Source organism: Micropterus salmoides, unplaced genomic scaffold (assembly GCF_014851395.1).
Source record: "Micropterus salmoides isolate LMB-PRFRI ecotype aquatic unplaced genomic scaffold, ASM1485139v1 Ms_hic_scaffold_21, whole genome shotgun sequence".
In the NCBI taxonomy this organism is placed as follows: domain Eukaryota; kingdom Metazoa; phylum Chordata; class Actinopteri; order Centrarchiformes; family Centrarchidae; genus Micropterus; species Micropterus salmoides.
In genome coordinates this window covers 22709036-22729036 of record NW_024041262.1, presented here as the reverse complement: position 1 = coordinate 22729036, position 20001 = coordinate 22709036, and the positions used below count along the sequence as shown (strand labels likewise).

General features: G+C 37.1%; 3 protein-coding genes across 3 annotated transcripts; 2 read left to right on the top strand and 1 right to left on the bottom strand.

Moving 5' to 3' along the window:
• Positions 1 to 1384: 1384 nt before the first annotated feature.
• Positions 1385 to 7031, top strand: prr15lb (proline rich 15 like b). Its single transcript, XM_038734919.1, has 2 exons — positions 1385 to 1835; positions 5997 to 7031. The coding sequence occupies exon 2, from the start codon at positions 6024 to 6026 to the stop codon at positions 6360 to 6362; it is 339 nt and encodes a 112-aa protein (XP_038590847.1). The 5' UTR covers positions 1385 to 1835; positions 5997 to 6023; the 3' UTR covers positions 6363 to 7031.
• Positions 7032 to 8191: 1160 nt separating this feature from the next.
• pnpo (pyridoxamine 5'-phosphate oxidase) lies at positions 8192 to 13637 on the bottom strand. Its single transcript, XM_038734917.1, has 7 exons — positions 13401 to 13637; positions 12877 to 13001; positions 12700 to 12799; positions 10733 to 10786; positions 10504 to 10632; positions 10351 to 10421; positions 8192 to 9424 (listed from the first exon to the last, which is right to left on the bottom strand). The coding sequence occupies exons 1-7, from the start codon at positions 13620 to 13622 to the stop codon at positions 9259 to 9261; spliced, it is 867 nt and encodes a 288-aa protein (XP_038590845.1). The 5' UTR covers positions 13623 to 13637; the 3' UTR covers positions 8192 to 9258.
• Positions 13638 to 14186: 549 nt separating this feature from the next.
• Positions 14187 to 17612, top strand: mrpl10 (mitochondrial ribosomal protein L10). The gene is made up of 5 exons (XM_038734918.1): positions 14187 to 14305; positions 14538 to 14707; positions 15614 to 15778; positions 16328 to 16472; positions 17011 to 17612. The coding sequence occupies exons 1-5, from the start codon at positions 14266 to 14268 to the stop codon at positions 17247 to 17249; spliced, it is 759 nt and encodes a 252-aa protein (XP_038590846.1). The 5' UTR covers positions 14187 to 14265; the 3' UTR covers positions 17250 to 17612.
• The last annotated feature ends 2389 nt before the right edge of the window (positions 17613 to 20001 follow it).

The following is a 20001-nucleotide window of genomic DNA, read 5'->3' as shown; positions in this document are numbered from 1 at the left end:
CATCAGCAAATTGTACTTTTTGTGTAGAAAATGGCCCCTAAGTTATGATCATATATTTCAATTCAATTTCATTTTTATAACACCCTTACATCATTAATACTGCTGTGTAAGTAGTATTTTACCATGACTGGTCATGACGGAGCTAGTTTTAACTAATTTATATTATTTATATATAGGCTACAGTTAATTGTTTAGTCCAGTAGTTCCCAACCTCAACCCCTCAGGATAAGTCTGAGGGGGTGTGAGATGATTAATAGGAGAGGAATAAAGAGAACAATGAAATTAAAAGCCAAACTGAAGTCTAGAAGTTTAGAGGGAAAATGTCTCTTTGGTGTAACTTCTAACAACTCATAGACATCTGAAACTTGACAAGGGGCCCTATGGTTTGTGTAAAGAGTTAAACATTTGGGGAAACTGGTTTAATATTTAAAAATGTGTTGTATTTCACAAGTATATCATGTGTTTTTTATGTAAAATCTTAGTCTGAAAATTAACTAATGTTGTCAAACAAATGCAGTGGAGTAAAACATACAATATTTTAAAGAGGTAGCATGAAATGGAATTACTGTACTTAAGCACAGTGCTTGAGTAGATGCACATAGTTACTTTCCACCACTGTACTAATGCTACTTTTTACTTTGCTCACTACATTTATTTTCCATGCACATGTAAATAACTAAATGCCATATTGTTTATAGTCTTTTTTTTAATTTTACTTTATTATAATTATTATTATAAACAACTTCTATGTACATTTAGTCAATTTCATATTTTTATAATTATATAATGTCTATTGTCATGCATTAAGTCACCAAAGGAAATTTCTTGTAAGTGTAAAAACTACTTGGAAATAAAGCTGTTTCTGATTCTCATTGTGATTTATTTACTAGCTGATTTGTAGATTTAGATGATCAATACTAAATATAAATCAACTAATAAATTATGATATATTATTAGAGATTAAGCTACCCAGCAGTATATACTGTAGTTGAAATTAGCCGCACCTTTACCAGCTGCAACATTAATGATGCTTAGACATTAATAAATCAATAATCATCATCCAATAATATGATATACTGTATAACGGACTAATCTACATAATAAGTGCTTGTGCTTTACACACAAATGTCTCATCTTTAGCGTCTCCTGAATTTAAAGCTGGACAGAAATGAAAATGGCTGAAACGCTGCCATGAAATCCCGTCATGTTTAGATGCAGCAGTGTCTCTCAAGTGACCTAATTTCAGGTCATTTGAATGTAAACCAAACTTGCAAAGTAAGCATCCATTCAATTTTACGCAACCCATGCAAAACATCACTCACCAGGTGACTTTTAGAGCCCACATCTCTCGCTCTCTCTTTCTCTTTATTACTTAGTGTTGTATAACAGGAATGAGAAAACTCAAACACAAAGATGACTTTATTCTGCGTCCAAATTCCACATTAAAACAAGACTGGGTTTTAAAGCGAGACTCATAAAGCAGAATTTATTTGCAGTTTTGGAAAGTTCACATTACCTCTGATGTAAGTAATCTTTATCTGTACTGGGCTGGCCTGAAGAAAGGGTCTCACTAAATCACATAGTTGCAACATTTACTCACTAGTGCACTTAGGTGTGTGTGTGTGTTTGAGGAGGGTGTGTGGTAGAAGGCAGAACATAGAGGGACAAGGTGAAAGAGAGAGAGAAAGAGAGAGAGAGAGGGAGGGAGAGATGCTGCACCTGTGCATGATCACCTGAGAAGAAGAATTAAAAGAAAAGGAGGTAAAGAATTTGGAAGCATGGCGCGACAGTTTCACATCTGAGAGAATCTCCTTTCGCAGCTCGTCATCAACAAGGTAAGAAAATACATTTTGTGCACCTTAAAGCTTTTTTACGTCTCTAATATTCTGCCCCAGAAACTGAATAGATCCAGTACAAAAGAACCCATTTGTTTGAATGTATTAATTTGGCTTTTTTTCAAAACTTTCAACATTTGTTTTTATCAAAAAGTGCAACACATCAGACTTTGTTAGGCACAGAGTGACAAAGTCCAAGACTTGCTGTCTCTGGTGGTTTCACAATTCAATAATCTTTATCAAGACTGTACAGCTGCAATGGTTTTAATAATGGATTAACTGTTTTGGTGATATTTTTAGCAAACATGCTAAACGTTGTTTGCTGGACAAAATAAGACATTTTAAGATGTCATCTTGTGCTACAGGAGATTGTGATGTTTAAAAAAAAAACCTCTTTACTCATGTTTAATAGAACAAATGATTTATTGATTAATCAACAAAAAAGGCTATCTGCAGTTGGAGACGAGTATTTAATGTCTGACATAAAGAAATGTTAGAAAACAGGGAATAAAAAAGAGAGAAATATTAATCGCATGAGACAACAATAATTTACATGACCTCAGGTTATTTAAACTCATGTCATTGTTTGGCTGGATGATGTTTGAGCTGGTGACACTGTTTGGGGCAGAATAAAAAACCTTCCTTAATTCAGGAAGCAAGCTCAGTCATGAAAGTGATGTAGTCATGAATTCAATAACATTTTTGGACCTTGCAGCCTTATCTGAATTGTTGATATAATTCCCCATTAAAAGCACACTTAGCACACAATCTAATTAGACTGAGGCACATCAGCATTATTATAAACATCAGGCAAAGAACTCCCCAACGGCTCTTCATAATCTCGTTCAACTTTGCTGTCACGGGTCAACAGTGAAGCTGGCACAAGGGACGAAACCTGAGAGTCTAATGAACCTCCAGCTCAGTTATGAGGGCAGCACAGTCCTCGGTGCCCTTGTAGCCTCCTCCCCTCTCTCCAGCTCAAACATTGTGCTACTGAAAGGCTTTGCAGCTGGTTAGTGATTTCCGAAAGTGGGCACAGTGTTCCCTTCCTGCTGTGATCTGTGAGGCTTTGCTGAGCAGCTCACCCACACATAACAGAATACATAGTAACTTATTAAAGAGAACTATGGAGGGCCTCCTTTGTGTCAACAGGGCTTTGTGTCTCAAAGGTCACGTCTAAGTCAAACATGGAAAACTAGAAGAAATATGTGTACATATTGTACTACAATGTTGTGTGAACGTGCAGCTCAAGCCCTCGTAGTTACTTTGTTTTGCAGAATCTGCTTGATGAAAAGTCAACAACTCTATGTAAATACTCTCATGTAACCATTTATGTAAACATTTGTTAAAGAGGAACCTGTCTTTTGTTAAAGACTAAACACATCCATGTTGCTAAATTCAGCTAAAACTTTTGATTTAGTGCTTGAATCTAAAATCTAAGTAAGAAGCTGAGAAACAGAAGTAAACACTTGGTTGCTGCAGCCACTGGGGAACTCATAAAAGGCTCATCTTGGTCAGAAACACGATCTGTTACCTGAGTGTCTGTACACAGCCAGGTCAGAAATAAGTGTAATTAAGCAACACTGGGCCAAAAGGTAACATTAGGTCCAGACTAATAGGCTCTTACGTAATGAAGGTTCTTCTAGTGTCCACTTTTAAAGTTACTATTCAAACCTTATCACAACATTAAACACCAAATCTCAACTGTTTCCTACACTGAGTCTTCCCTGAACCTTGACACTACTTGTACTTGCCAGGTGCTTAACATCACATGCTTCAGATAAGAGCAAGATGAGTGTTTCACCAAAGGGCACAGACTGTGTATTTGCATAGGTGCTTCATGATAAAATGACCACACCAAAGGAGGATTTGTGTGGCTCTTTGCTTCCTGTTAGCCCTCGTAAAGTAGACAATCGCAGCGTTTTTGAAAAGCCAAAATCAAACTAGGGATGTTGTGATTAAATGGTTTGTGGGGCTGCAACTAACAAATCATTGTTATTAAATAATTTGGTGATTATTGCCTTTGTTAACTTTGGCCAATAAAAGAGTTGATAACTGCGAAATATGCACATCACGCCACCCGAGAGCCCGAGGTGACCTCATCAAATGTCTTGTCTGTCCGATCAACAGTCAACAATCCAATAATATTCAATTTACAAGAAGACCAAGAAAACAGCAACTCCTCACATCATTTTTTCTTTGCTTAAAAATGACTGAAATGATTAATCGATTTTCAAAATAGCTGCTAATTAATTGCTGATGACGCCACGAAAGGTCATTCTTGATCTTTGAAAAATTTGTTAGCTTCTTGTGTGTTTTATGAGTATGCTGTTTATATGTGATCTTTTATACAGCATATCATAAACATGTTTATGATACACTGACCTGTTTATGACATGATACAAAGACTGTAATCATCAAAAAGTTAATATTCATTGCTATTTTAGCAATACTTGCCAGGAGACTGTAAGTCACGATAGTTGGGGGTAATAACTCTGTATGCCTACATGCGCCCATAAATCTGAATTACTGTGGCTGAAATTACAGATAATCCAAAGGCCAGTGTAACTTTGTGACGATAGAGTCTCCTTCACTTTACCGTTATACATATCAGCTCCTGGTTCAGCATTAAGACAACAGCTTGGTTTTTCATCAGCCAAAGGTCTTTTTCCCCCTGTGACTTCATATCAGATCGCATGGGAGGGACAGATGATACTCTTCAGATGCTCATTAATTTATCAGGTGAGAGCAGAGAGTCAGGTGTCCTCCCCCGTAAGGTTACACCATCTACGGATGAAAAGAAGTCATCCTCAGTTACTGTCTGCACTTTAAGGATGGGTCTGATGGGACGTGCAAACGTGTAAAGGAGAATAAAGTAAAACCCGCTGATCAATAAGTACATTTACTCAAGTACTGTCCTTGTGAACAATGCTGAGGTACTTCATTTGAGTATTTCCATTTTATGCTACTTTTACTTCTACTCCACTACATTTATCTGACAGCTGTAGTTGATTTACATATACAATAATATAACATCATCCAATATTATATTAAAATTAATGGATCAGTAACAATAATCTGATCTAACATTTACTTTTAATGGACTGAAATCAGATCCAGATCCTTCTTAGACACTGGTTATGGTGTAGTCCCTTAGTGACACGTTATCATCTAGTGACAAGATGCCGGTGATTCAGTCTTACAGAACTTGCCTCAGGAAATATATGAGTGAACTGTTCAGAAATAGGGGAATAGCTGGAATTTTAGAAAAACTTATTTTAGTCCAAATTCCCCAAGTGGAACGCCAAAATCCTTGGAAATGTTTGTCTAGCCACCACAAAAAGTCAAACTTTCTGATGACACCATTATTTTTTGTATAATTTTATTCAAGTTATTTAATGTAAATTAACGCTGAGTTTTATTAGTGACAATAGAAAAAGTAGTTTAAGAAATTTCCGGAGTTATTGAATCTTGCTGGGTGTCGTCAGTTCTTATAACAACAATAACAAGTGGTCTTATTGTGATGAGATGGTTTCTGGCATCAATGAACGTAAGTTTCATTCGGTTTATTTGTTACTTAAGCGAAGATTATAGTAATCCTAAAAGGCCAAAATCTACATCCATAGATATACATTTTTTAAAACATATTTATTGAGGTTTTTTATTTATTTTTTTTTTTTTACAGCATTTGTGTTAACAGTTCACCAAAAAAGAAAGTACATTTTTTCTCCCTACATGATCTAGAGGTCTAAATTTTGTTTCAAAACCTTCACAAAGACTTCCATACATACAAAGACATACCAAATTCCTTTATTGAATGTTAAAATATAAATATTAAATTGAAAAAAACAGTGAAAAAACATTCACATTTAAAGATATCAAGTCTAAAAATACGTCAGAATCATCCTTCAAAACCCACCATGAGTAATTTGTGTGTGGCTGTAGAGTACGAGTCAGGTTGTTAAATTCAAATTCTGTAGTTTAAGGACACGGTTATCTGAAATGTGCCACAATTAAGTTGCAGGCTGAGGAGGGGATCTTCTCAAACTACTGCAGTACTTACTTTTAATGTATCTTTTACAGTATTCTCACTAAAATGTTAACACCAGTACCATTGTTGATGTTCTCCACAATCCTAAGTATGTGCTCTTTGCCATTCAGGTCAGTCCTCCAGTCTCAGTTGGTGTCATGGCTGATCCGAGCTGGTGGAAGCTGACCTTCTCACGCAAGAAGAAATCTGAATCTAAGGTTCTGTATGAGATCCCAGCTGAGCATGGTAGTAACACCGGACACAAAGCCCACTCGAGCAACAATAACTCCCCTCCAGATCATATGGACAGCCAGTTCAATGCCAGACTGGAGAAGATTGTGGATAAATCTGCCACCAAGGGCCGCCACGTCAAGGTCTCCCACTCTGGACGCTTCAAGGAAAAGAAGAAGGTCCGTGCCTCGCTGGGCGAGAACCCAAATCTCTTCGCAGAGCACAACCTCAGTGACGAGAACCATAAAAAAAAGACTGACAAATAGCACGCAGGGTCCCAAAAACATGCACCAAAATGCACATACTTTATCACAAATGTGTCATATAACAGTGTCACATATGGAATGTGAAAATATACACAAGCACAACCATGTGGCACTGCATGTGCAACATGCAAGGGGGATAAACACTTGTTACCAGGCACCACACCCAGGTAGATACTGTAACCATGTGGACTCACACCAATACAAACAACTGGTTTCAGTAGACAACCTGTAGACATTCAACATTAAACCACGTACTTCTGTCTCATTTTCTATCTTTTCTACCCTTCTGTGCTCGCTCTGTTATTTATCTTCAAAAAATGATCAGTGACATGAAGTAAAAGTCAACACACTCTGCCTTGAATTTGAATGAACTGTAACATTATTGTAAATTATGCTTTTATTTTTATTATTATGGATGAAGAGTTTTGGAATTAAACCCCTCTTTTTTTTACACAATCAACAGGTAATAAGTGAAGAAGCGTCTGTAAAGCACAGTAAATTTTTATCACATTTTTATGACCAAAGCAAATAGGGACTTGGTTTTGATGATGTGTCTGAAATATTGTGGGTAGAAATACAGTAAAATGCTGTTTATATAATCTTTTCTGAAATCCTAAAGCAAAAAAAAAAGAAGTTTGTTTTTAATAAATGTTTGAAGATGAGTTAATACAAAAGAGTACTTTGAGTTTGTGCAGAGCACTGTATAAAATGTAGGTATGGTACAATGATTTGCATTGTACATCAATGATTTACGTGACATTGCTTGTTAATTTTTTTTGTGACAAGTTTTTTTTACCTGAGTGTGCTGGTTTTGTTGACATGGTGATAGAAAGCAGACACTGACATTTGATACACTGCAATGCTTCTACATTTTGTAATACGGCTTTCCGTACTTCAGGTTACAGACTGACTGGAGGCTGCTGTTTTAGGTGTCCAACAATATAACCACTAATCAGCTGGTCTAAATCCCTTCAGGTTCTTTACTTAAGTAAAAGTACTAATACCACACTGTAAAAATCCTAAAATTCCTGCATTGAAAATGTTACTGAAGTAAAAGTATACAAGTATAATCAGGAAAACGTAATTTATTTTATATCATTAGATTATTATTCCTCATGTATTAATGTAAAAGCAGGATTTTACTGCTGTTGTTGTTGTTGAGGTGGAGTTCATTTTGAACCGTTTTGTTTTGGACTGCAACTAATGATTATTTTCATTGTGGATTATTCTGCGGATTATTTTCTTCATTAATTTTATAGGGAGAAACGCTGTCACAGTTACCCAGAGCCCAAAGTGACACCTTCACAATGCTTGTGTCCATCCACCAGTCCAAATCTCAACATCAGTGACAAAAATTTTAACTTATTTTAATAATCTAAGGAAAAACAGCAACTTTTAACATGAGAAATGACGATGAAACGATCAAAATAGTTGCCAATAAATTTTCTGTCAATTGAGTAATTCATTAGTTGACTAATCATCTCACTTGCACTTGTATAAACTGCTTGTGGTCCTTTAATTTATTACAAAACATATTTTATAAGCTCGTCATATGTTTTGTGTGCAATCTGAATTCATAAAGTAACTAATAACTAAAGTTGTCAGATAATTTAAAAAGTACAATATTTCTGAAATGTAGGAATATAAAGTAGCTCAAGACTCAATAATACTTCAAATTTGTACAGTACAGAGTAAATGTACTTATTTATATTCCACCACTGTGCCTAAACTTTGTCCTTTGGTCTTTAAATGCTCTGTTCTGTTTATCTTTGCTGTGAAAGTGTTGTGCTGCTGACACCTGCTGATCAAACATGCACTTCAGTCCTCAGTTACAAATTAAATTTTATTAATGCGTCTATTCCACAGTTAAGTTAAATCAATAAAATAACATTCTTAAACTTCAGTAAACAATAAACAGCAAACTCATTCAAAAATAGCAAAAGAAATACATAATACACACAATAGTTGGCACAATTCCAATCGTCAGCTCTTTTAATCTCATTATTAAAAGGCAGTTAGACAGTTTAACGCTGCTAAAATCAATCCACAATGACATCCAACTGTAGAGGGCCATGGTGATAATTTACACAGTATTTATAGGTCCTATTGTTCAATACATATCCAATTATTAATTCTAAACAATTGCTAACATAACCTAGATATTATTTTGATTGCTTTGATGTACCTACTGTAATAATTAGGCCACCTGGAGTATTTATTTTGGTTTCAATCCCCCTCATTTTTAAAAATAAAATTCAGCACAATCAAGCGAACTGTCTCAGAATTTTTCTCTATTTCTCCTAATATTTGTACAAAATGACATACTATAGTTCTAGTAAACTTTCTTGGGACTCATAAGGAAATTACAGATGTGTAAAATCAAATGTTACCAATTACTTCAACATTGAAAATGGAGAACAATTGTGTCTCCGCTACTACGCACTGATGACAAGCAGTCAGTGGCACAGATTGTGCTTTTCAAGACCTAAGGCATAACAACACTGCTGAATAACCAACTTAACGGTCAATCATTATTTGACTAGACCAGGGGGAGTTTGCTCTCCCGTGTTGGTCAGTATAACTTTTGTACACCACACAGTGTTTTCTCATTTCATAATGCATGACAAAATGTAAAGCTGTACAGTAATGTGAAGTTCTGTCACATCCATTGTTGCCACTGAAGAAACTGTGTGACATGATGTTCACACACCCAGAACTTTTCATGGTTAGGTTCAGAGACAACACGACGACGTTTGGCTTGTTGATACATCCCACACACACCTATTTAATCAACTAGTTTCCATCAGTAGATACAGATGAGAAATTACTTAAAGTGAGGTGATTTTCTATCAATGATGAGGACAAATCCTAGATTAAATGTCTGTCGAGGTGCTTCTCACGGGGCCAGCCTCTGGTACACCCAGCCTCCCTCTGCAGCGTGTTGAAACTCTGCCAGCTCAGACTCTCCGTCTTTCAGCTTAGTGAAGACGATGCGGTCGTGAAGTCTGTTGGTCTGACCCTGCCAGAACTCGATCAGGTAAGGCTTGACGATGTAGCCGCCCCTGTTAACAAGTGACAGTCAGGATATAAAGAAAAGCAACTTATTTGCTTTCTTGCTAAGAGGTAGATGAGAAAATTGACGTCAGTAGAGTGAATAACATTTCTTTTTAGCAGAACGTCTGAGTTTTAATTAACCCTGCAAGTCGTATTATCTATTTGTATTTTATATTGACGTTTTTACCTTGCTTTTATGATCTTACTGGTAGCACTATGAGATTTGCTTCAAAATGTAAAGTGCATTACAAATAAAAATGTATTATGAATATGTAGCTGGAGTCAGGTGCTGGATAACTTAAAGACTGGAAACAGCTCGCCTGGCTCTGTCCAATGGCAACAACATCTGGTTACCAGCACCTCTGAAGCTGTGGACATTTTGCAGCACAGAAATTATATTTTATAGGAAAATAACAAAAATCTATTTTGTCCTCAAATATAATACAAATATCATCATATAGATCTGGTGTGATAGTCCATAAAAGTGTACAAATGACAATTCACCCTTTTACTGTGGGGTTATGTGCCGGACTATTTCTTGGAAGCCAAGAAATCCCATAAATTAGCTCAACACATAATCCCTGTAAAAAGCTGATTTAACAAGTGAGACATAACATGTTCAATTGTGAGCTTTAGACATGCTGGTAGGCAGATTTTGTTACCTTGGGACTTGGCCCGGCTAGCTGTTTCCCCCTGTTTCCATTCTTTATGCTAAGCTAAGCTTAGTGGCTGCTGGCTATAGCCTTATATTTAACAGACCGCTATGAGAGTGATACTGATCTTCTCATCGAACTCTCTGTATGAAAGTGAACAACAGTATTTTCCAAAATGTAGAACTACTGCTTTTAAATGACTTGGGGAATTTTTTAACCCTTCCCATAATATTTAGATTTTGTATTTTGATTTCATGTGAAGAACAAAATGTATTGCTTACCAGTAGTCAGGCATAGGCACGTCTGTGTCCTTGTACTTCTCCTCCAGTTCTGCATTTTTCTGCCTTAGATACTAAAAGAAAAAGACACAGTGAAAATCAAGCTTTTCACATCCACGTATTACCTACATAACACAGTATAGTTTTGCTTCTTACGTCTCTGTTAGGAACCGGTGTGCTTTGTCGGCTCACGACAGCCCCAATCTGGCTGCTCTTCGGTCGGGAGTGGAAGTAGTCACTGGAGCTCTGGAAGGGAATTCGCTCCACAGAGCCCTCAATGCGAATCTGCATATCAAAAGTAAAATTAATAAACAATTATTGCGGGAAAATCAATTGAAATATTATCAGTAAGACAGAATTTGATGAGCACATGAAAGACACTGACCTGTCTGTTAAGAGGTTCCCAGTAGAAGACCAGACATGCATAAGGATTGGTTTCCTATGGACAAAGAACAGATCAGAGGGGCTGACATCAATAAGAAAAACACCGTAAAAGAAGGTAGTGAACTCAATAACAACAACAATTTTACACTTCAGAATCACAAACACATGAGGCAATAACAAAAGAAATGGATAGGCAATGTTATAATATAATATATAAGTCATATTAATCAACAACAAGATATGTTCAAATAGGGGACATAGATAGATCAAATTACACCCAGTCTAGGAAGACTATCCAATCCAGGGCAACTAAGTAAGTTTTCTTCCAATTACGTTCTTGGTTAATCAATTAATTCATAAAATGTCAGGAAATAGTGAAAAATGTCCATCGTAAGTTTCCAGAACCCACATTCAAAAAGCTTGTTTTATCTGATTAATAGTCACAGATATTTAGTTTATTACCTGAGAAGATGTGCAAATATTGACGTTTCAGGTAGTGAATCTTTTTTGTTTTTTTTGGTGGATAACTTTCTGTTGAATGACTCATCGATTAAACAAGTACTCATTTGAGCTCTAATCCAAACTCCAAAGATCCATGGAAATTCATTTAGAAATTCAAAATTTTACAAAGTGGAATAATTCCGCAAATTTTGAGTAGATTCTTATTCAGAATCAGGTTTAATGCCGGATACATTTTCACGTATGCGGAATTTGCCTCGGTATATATTGGTGCCATAAAAAAATACTGTTCAGATTTTGTTAAGACTTTCACAGGTGTTGAATCACGTCAGTGGTCATTTGAGACTCCTGTGTACTCCTGCTAGTCGTTAAACAGAAAACAGGAAAACATTTTCCCTGAGCTCCAAGTGACGTTTGTTCCAACCAACAGTCCAAACCTCCAAAATATTAAATCAAAAACAAGCCACTGCACACCGAAATGACTTTACTATATTAACTGTGAACAATGTGTTTCGTTTGGTCAGCTACTTACTTTAAATTTATTGGCACTGAAAGAGTGAGACGCAATCCAAGACTAGGTACCCTGATTAACCAGCTTTTAAGAAGGGAAGCTTTTTGGATTCATGAATTGAACACAGTTGAGCCTCATGGATTTTTAGCTCTTTCTTGTGATGATAATGATCACTGATCTGTCTTTGAGGTGATTTTCATCCCTTAGTGAAAGATGAGATTCTGTGTCTTTGTCCTCTAATGTACTTATGTGAAATTATGCTATTCTTGTGACTCATGTTGTTGTACATTTTTTATATTAACTGTATTTATGTCTTTTGTATTATAGGATTTTGTGTAATATGTTGATGTTTTTTTTATAACAGAAAAACTCTGGATACTTTGATTACTGGTCATGTGACCTTCACACTGCCCATTTAGCACAGGTGTGAGTGCTTTTGCTATTTCACTGAGTGAGTCAGGATAAACCATAGGCGAAACGCGTAGTTCACAAAAAATATATTAAAGTAATTTCAGGGGGCGGTGGCTTGTTTTTGATTTTTGATTGCTAAATCCTGCAACCTTTCTTACTGTTGCTGCTGTGCAATTTCTTCTTTTATTCTCCAAAAAAATACTTTTCAATTACAAAAAACTGAGAAGAGCTGCAAATTTTCACATTTGAGAGGCTGGAAAATGAGTATACGTAGCATTTTTCTTGGGTAAAATGACTTAAATCAGTTATTCCACTAATGGTTTCAGCACTACTTTGTTCAGACTTTGATCCAAGTGACATTACATCATTTTTATTACATTTACCACTGATGCACCAAGAATTCAGACGACTGTAAATCACACATACTGAGCAGTGACAACAGTGCATCACGATAGAGGGAATATAAATCAGCAGCACAGCTTTAAAAATGGTTTGTCACTTACTTTTTTAGTTGGTTTTAAGGTCACAAAGAGCCTAGACGGTTGCAGTAAGATGTCAACAAGTCAGAGAGAGAAAGAGGCACTCACCAGTTCAGAACCTTTTCTGCTCTCGTAGTTGGAAAAGAAACGAAAACCTTCGTTGCTGTAACCCTTCAGGAGGACCATACGAGCAGATGGACGTCCATCTCTGTGCAGACAGAAAAAGGTCGACATTAGACTGTGAAAAAATAAAAATAAATCATTTCAAGAAGTGGTGTTACCTACTTGGTAGCAGTGGCAATGCACATGGCATTTGCCTCTCCAATTTCAGGGCACTTTGTGGCTTCATCAAACCAGTTTCCAAATTGTTTGATTGGGTCTAGAGACACAAGCTGACTCTCCTCAAAGCACTGTGAACACAATAACCAAGTATACATGAATGCACTGAGAAACAGACTTATACTCTTACATTAACTTCATGCACGCCTTGAATTACTTTTTTGACTCTTTTGAATTACAGTGGATGTGGGAGACTTCAGTGTCTTTACTTATCTAGGGTCTGTTTTGTTAATAGGCTGCACAGGCCATAAGTCAACTGAAACATCTGGGGAGCATGAAAACACAGTGTTTTGTCCTGCTATGTCACGTGCTGTAATCGAAGTTAAAAAAGTGCATATTACAGTTATTGTACACCCACTTATAGCAGTTAGTATACCAAATGCAGTTACACAGACTGGGCAGTGGATTAAGTTATATGACTCAGTATATTTCACCCTGACACAGGTGACAGAAGTCTTTTGAGTGCTCACCTCCTCATCTCCTTTGTATTTCTTCCTCATGTTACTCAGGTCCATGCTTGTACAGTAAGTCCTTGATTTCCGGTAGAAATTCAATGCAAAAACGCGTGGTTGACCCACTGTCGAAAGGGCACTGAACGGAGGATTTCTAACAAATATACCAACATGCCTCAGTAAATTCGTACTGAGTATGCGCCTCATGCTTGTCAAGCTGGCGCTGACGTAACCGCGCATCTTCCTTTACGTAAAATATTACACAATCGTTTAAATGGACCAAATGTTTAATTGTAGCACCGCTTAGGGCGATTTTTAAAATCACAATATCACAATTTAGGTTCGGTTGAGAATACATAATAGTTTTTTTTGTGTGTATACAGCTGATATGATTTAAACACAAAATCAGAAAAGCGATGACATTGATGATTAAAACTACACATCGATGTGGCGCATTCCATGTATCTGGTTATTACAAGAAGCCGAGTGGGAAAAACCGTCAACAGCAGCCACATAGTCCTGATCAAAACAATTATACATTATTTTTTCTCTAGTTGACATCTATGATATGATTTGGCAAAAATAACTAATGTTACACAGTCAACAAACCGGCGTTTAAATGGCCGCAAAGCCACCACCGTTGGAAGCCACACCTAAATATAAATAAAATCCAACATTATCACTGATACAGGTGATTTAGCTAATCAAAAATAAGCTATGTATTGGGGGTTTTTTTTGTATCTGAATTCAACTGTTGGCAAATATACAAACCTTAACACGATCAAATAGCTAATTCCTGGTTTAAATTCCTTTCTGCCGACATTGCATGTGAACGCATCATTTGCGCCTTCGTCACTTCCTGAATCCGATTTTCCTGTTAAAGATGGCGGCGACCTTGTGTGTAAAATTACTACCGAAACAGGGTAATGTAGAGTCAGTACTACATTTCTGTGATTATCTTTGTGTCTGTAGCGATTCAGCCCGTTGTTGCCTGTTTTTCTAGAATTGTCTAAAGCTAGCAGGATTAGCTTTGCTTGAGTTAAACAGTTAAACCGCAGATATAAGGTAGACGTGTGTAGTTAGCACAGCAGCCTCTGAATTTTCTTTCACATCCCAGTCACCAGGTGTTTGATAACATACTTTGTGGCTTTTCAGGATGGCTTCCCCTGACTCAGAGTGTTCGGCATGGCTCCAAGGCTGTGACCCGCCACCGGAGACCGATGCACATCCTGAAACAGAAGCTCATGGCTGTTACACAGTATATTCCTCCTGCACGGGTTGCTCCTCCAGGCGCATATCCACCCCAAACTAAAAAAGTCCAGGAGGTAACACCGGGGTGTCCATATACCTGTGGCCATGAAGTGTATCTGTAGCTTGATATTGAGTACAAGTGCTCTTCTAACTGCACTTATAAATGCTTACAGTGTATTGGCAGTAGATCGATGTGAGACACTAACCTGTAATTTACAATTTACAGATGCTTCATTCTCTAAATAAGTCGGACTCTGTGGTGTAATTTGTTTCAGCTATAACTTATCTGATCATAGTCTCACTCTACTTTACTTACTCATTGAATAGACAGGTGTGACAGATCTGATGTAATCTTTGCCAATTTGACAATGTGTTTTATTGAAGGCAAAGTTCTTGCACAGCTGCTTGTGAAGTTTAAATTTAAATCTACTGTGGTATAGGGGTGGGCAATAAAACAATAATAATGATAATTATCGTGATATACCTTTACTCAATAACAGTATAACAAATGTTCAGTAAATATTAGATTTAATTCAAATGAATCACAAACAAATTAGCACTTTTTAAAAAAAATTTTGTTTGAGGAAAATGGACTGAAAAAAGATTTTACTTTAATTTTACTCTATTGTACTTGTTTAAAAAAGATTTTATCACCATTGTTTTGAATGTTCTACCTCAGATTTGCGAAGTGATCCACTGTTTGGCATCAAGTGTTTGTTCTGACCTTTAAAGAAAAGTTTAAAACCACAATTAACCATCAGTTTTCTTCAACTTTCACTCATGAGCAAAAACCAGCCCCTAAACTTAAATTTAACAAACAAACGCTATCTGTAGCCTAGATAAAAACACTGCAAGCACTCATCAGAACAATATATACACACTATGGACCTTATTTTAAGCCATGGGTTAGTAGGCCCTACTATAATCGACTTTTGTTCCACTTTCCTTTGAGACATACTCTTCTTTTTTTATTCTATCAGGATAACGCTTTGACGTTAATCATGAAAAGGGATTTGAAGAACATGTTCCAGGACTGTAAGATGGTCGCTGTGGTCCAGGACAATGCCAGCAATGCTGAAGACATGATGGTTCTCAAGCATAGACTTCATAAACATGGCATCACTGTCAAGTTCTTCCCCAACCAGGTAATGTCATATTAAGTTTTATTTTTGTGGCTATTCTCTCCAGGCAGCACCAAGCATGTTTATTGTGACAGTGAGTTCACCATGCAAGCAGCCCTTCTGCTTTCCCTCTTGTATAGTCGCTTGCTCAGGTGAACTTATTCTAGTTTTTCTTCCTTTTTTTTTTTTTTTTTAATGCCTTTTATTAGATTTCAGCCAATAGATAAATGAGAAAAGACATGCAACAAAGGTCTGAAACTGGGGACTGGTTCATGGACGGTGCCTTAGCCCTTAGACCATCTGTGCACCCCATTCGAGCCTTTTGTATTTGCATTTTAAAACCATAAAATCTAAAACATGTAACATTTCTTTCCAACAAATGTACTGGAACTGCATGATTTTTACCTCATCATACAACCTCTGCTGTGAGAAAGGACTGTCATTTTTAACCTGTATTATCAAAGTTGATAAGAATGTGAGATCTCTGTTTCCTTCACTCCAAACACACAACATGCTGCACACATTTGAACCCCTGTAACCTAATTTCTAATCTTTAATCATGCTCTTTTTCAGGTGATGCGGTCGTTCCTGAATGACAGTGTTTACTGCAACATGGCTCCTCTGTTCATCGGTCCTACAGTTCTGTTTGTTAGTAAGGAACCAAAGGCGAAGGAGTTGTTGACGACTCTGAAGGCCAGCTCACAGATGACACTCATGGGTACGTTTGTCCTCTGTGTCTGCATGCAAGGAGAAACTTTGTAAGCAGAATTATCATTTTAAAATGTTTGATACAAAGATTGCAAATGCATGATATAATGCCTCGGGAACTTACAAATTGATTTACATAAAAATGGTAGATGTTGTCTCTGGGTTGAGAAAAACCTTATTTCATTCAGGTTTAATTCCAGATGTGGCATGTTCAGCCTAAAACAATTTAATAACAGTGTAGCAACAAAAAACTAAAAGAAATAAGAACTTTTGCAATCAGTTGAAATTATATAACTAAAAAGGCTTTTGAGAGTAACAGCAACTTGAAGAATTGAACAGAACAGAATTGACTGACTGCAAATTCTCACTTTTGAGACGATGCAGCCAGTTAATTTACGGTTTGTTTCAAAATGATAAATCTAACATGCAAGACACCTGGGCTCTCTTGTTTCTTATTCATTAACTTCACTGAAAAACATTTTTAACACAATGTGATGAAGGCATTTACCAGCAGCTCACTCACCACCACGTCGCTCGTCTCTCAACAGGAGCCTGTATAGACAACACGTTGCTGAGTGCGCAGGGGGTGTTGAGCTACTCTAAACTGCCGTCAGTGACTGTTGTCCAGGGTGAGCTGGTTAGCGGGCTGAGGATGCTGACTTCCTGTACAGCCTCCATGCTTCAGCGCCACCCGGCCCACCTTTCTGCCCTGCTCCAGCAGTACGTCAAACAGCAGAGCTCGGCCGACAGCACAGAGGGAGCTCCTAAAGCAGAGGAGGCCACGTAGAGTTTGAGACGAACTTATTGGGACTGATTCCTTGCTGATTTCAAGCTGCTTGGAATAATGAGGGACTGTTGGGTCGGATGCTTTAGAATTTATTTTAATTTAGTACCAAAGTCTGCTAAAAAGAAGTTGTTTGTTAATCTCTCAATCTTAAAGTGGAGCAGTTCAGTGGGCACTAGATTCCACTAAATCTTATAATGCATCCACCCACATGAGCACTTTGGCTTCTGTGAATAAGGAGTCTGTGGACTTGACTGTTTTCAGTACAACTCAACCTCTTGATGGAAGTCTTGGATGGATAGTGCTGCCCAAGCAGTTCCTTTATTTAAGGATAAGGTCGCATGTAAATAAACTATGTTAACACAGTCTGTTGCTCAGTCTCATTTTTGTCGGATTAAAGAACTGCAGGATTTATCAGATATGCATTTAAAAGTTGAATTTTAATTGTTATCTTAATGTTATTTGAAGTTTATACATACAGTAATACAGTACTAGCTAGAGTGGCAGCAATGTTGTAAGGCATGAGTGGCTTCATGAAAACCACTCCGGCCAAAATAAACACAAGTGGTCACAGATCCTGATATGTTAATCTGCAGATTACAGCATGTTAATCTGGGTCAGTTAGTTTATAATGGCCTGCCTCTGTGAGACAGATGGTGAACATTACCTGACGCTCACTTCAACACCACACTCCTCTGCAAAAGAGCCAACGTCAGAACTGTTTTGAAACACATTTGGATTCAGGAACCAAAGTAAAGATGGATAGCATCACTGTGGTGATAGATTAATGTAATTACATACTGTATGCTTTTGATTTTGAGATTTATCACAAAATGTTGGGAGTTGCAGACAAAAAAAGGTCGTTTGCACCATTAATATAATGGTACATCATCACCTGCAGTGAATGATGGAAAAATAAAAGCCCATACCAACAAATTTTGATGTTTATCAAGTTATTCACATATAAGCCACATTCCCCCATTAGAATACTATTAAATAAATATCCATACTATTTAAGATCGTACCCTTTGCTTTACGTTTAAAAGAGAGTAAAGTATGTGTAGAGTGAGTGGAGGTTTGCTAGATTTACCCTCCACCACATCCCTGCTAGACACTGTGTAATTCCAGCTAATGCGGATAATGCCCAGGACACATTGCGCATGGCGCGCGCCGCCTACGACGCACAGCTCTCCTTGGATTTGGAGGAAGCTCGTGTCCACCACCGGCAGAGAGGGCACAGTCGGTGAGATTATGTGATCAGAATTAGTGATTATCTGTGGAGATAACATGTAGTTTGAGTCTTTTTAAACGGTGGTCGATGGAAAATGGTGGTGGTGGTGATTTCCCGCAGTTTTTTAAACGCCAGATGAGACACTTGTTGGATTTATCAGGCGCAGAGGACTGCAACAGATGATGAGAGTCGGAGGTGAATTTCAGGTAAGACTTCATTCCTTGTTTTTACATATTAGCTTGCTCAGAAAACACGAATTTGAAATGTAAAAGTTTGTGTTAAATTATCTTCATCAGAATATTTTGAAATAATATGTTTTAGTCAGCTATACTGTCGTGAATGCATCTTGGGCGCCTGTCCATATTAAAATACAAAAAACGTTTGGTTGAAATAGTCAAAACTCCCACTTCTCTGTGTGCTTGCACAATGACTTCTTAATGGGCTGTTAAATAAGAGCTGCTGCAGCTCTGACTAGTTTTCATGAGCCATATAGGACTTGCGTGATATCAACTAAGGATGTGAAATCAGACTGGCTGCTCAAACTGAACCACTGCTTCCTGATTGGGCTTTTTTCAGTACATTGTCTGTCAAAACACATGCAGAGTGTGTGTATGTGTGTTTCTTTGCTAACAATCACAGCTGTTGGAAGACAATGTGCCATTTGGTATAGTTCCATTTTCTCACCTGTGATTTTTACTCACAAACATGCCACATAGTCACTTGTAAATTTGATTTGGTGAAGCCTTATTCTGGAGAATTCCCACTAAAGTGTTTGATATACAAATGGGTGAGCAAATTCACACTCATTCATATATTTTTTTTATCCTTCATTGATCTTTAATTGGCTCCAAAAACAAGATTATAGTTGGTTAATCTCTGCATCTAAACCCTGTCCTCTGGCATGATGAGGTTTGGTGGCTGTTGCCCAAAATGCAACATTGGTTGATTAGTTTAGTTGATATATACAGTAAGATAAGATAAGACAAGATAAAATAAGATATACCTTTACTTATCCCCCATAAGTAAAATTCAGGTTGACACGTCAGCACAAACGTCTATTTTCCTATAAGGAGCTCATGATGTCACTTATTTATCATCATATCTCATCTCTTCTGGGTCAGACATGATGAAATGTGACATGGCAACAGCTCTTTAAATGCTTTATTGCATTTTTAAAAGGTTCATTCAAATAATTTGGTCATTGATTGCTCTACAATTATACTGTAAATAATATGTGTTCAATAACAAGTTTCACAATTGTGAGTTACAAGGACCTCATTTTTTGTGTGCAAAAGCTTCAAATCTGGAATTATAGGCTGTACTTGTGGAAACTGTAACATCACTTTTGTCGCAATCCGGTTATTCCAAAACCACTTTTTTAACTTGTAGAATATTCTATGTGTTCCTCCTTGAGTAAGCAAGCTCAGAAACCTGCAAATCCTTTTATCCTGTTTCCACCATGTGCTTTCCTCACTGAGGTCAGTTACTGTCCTCCTCTCCTGCTCTTACGTCACAGGAAGCCGG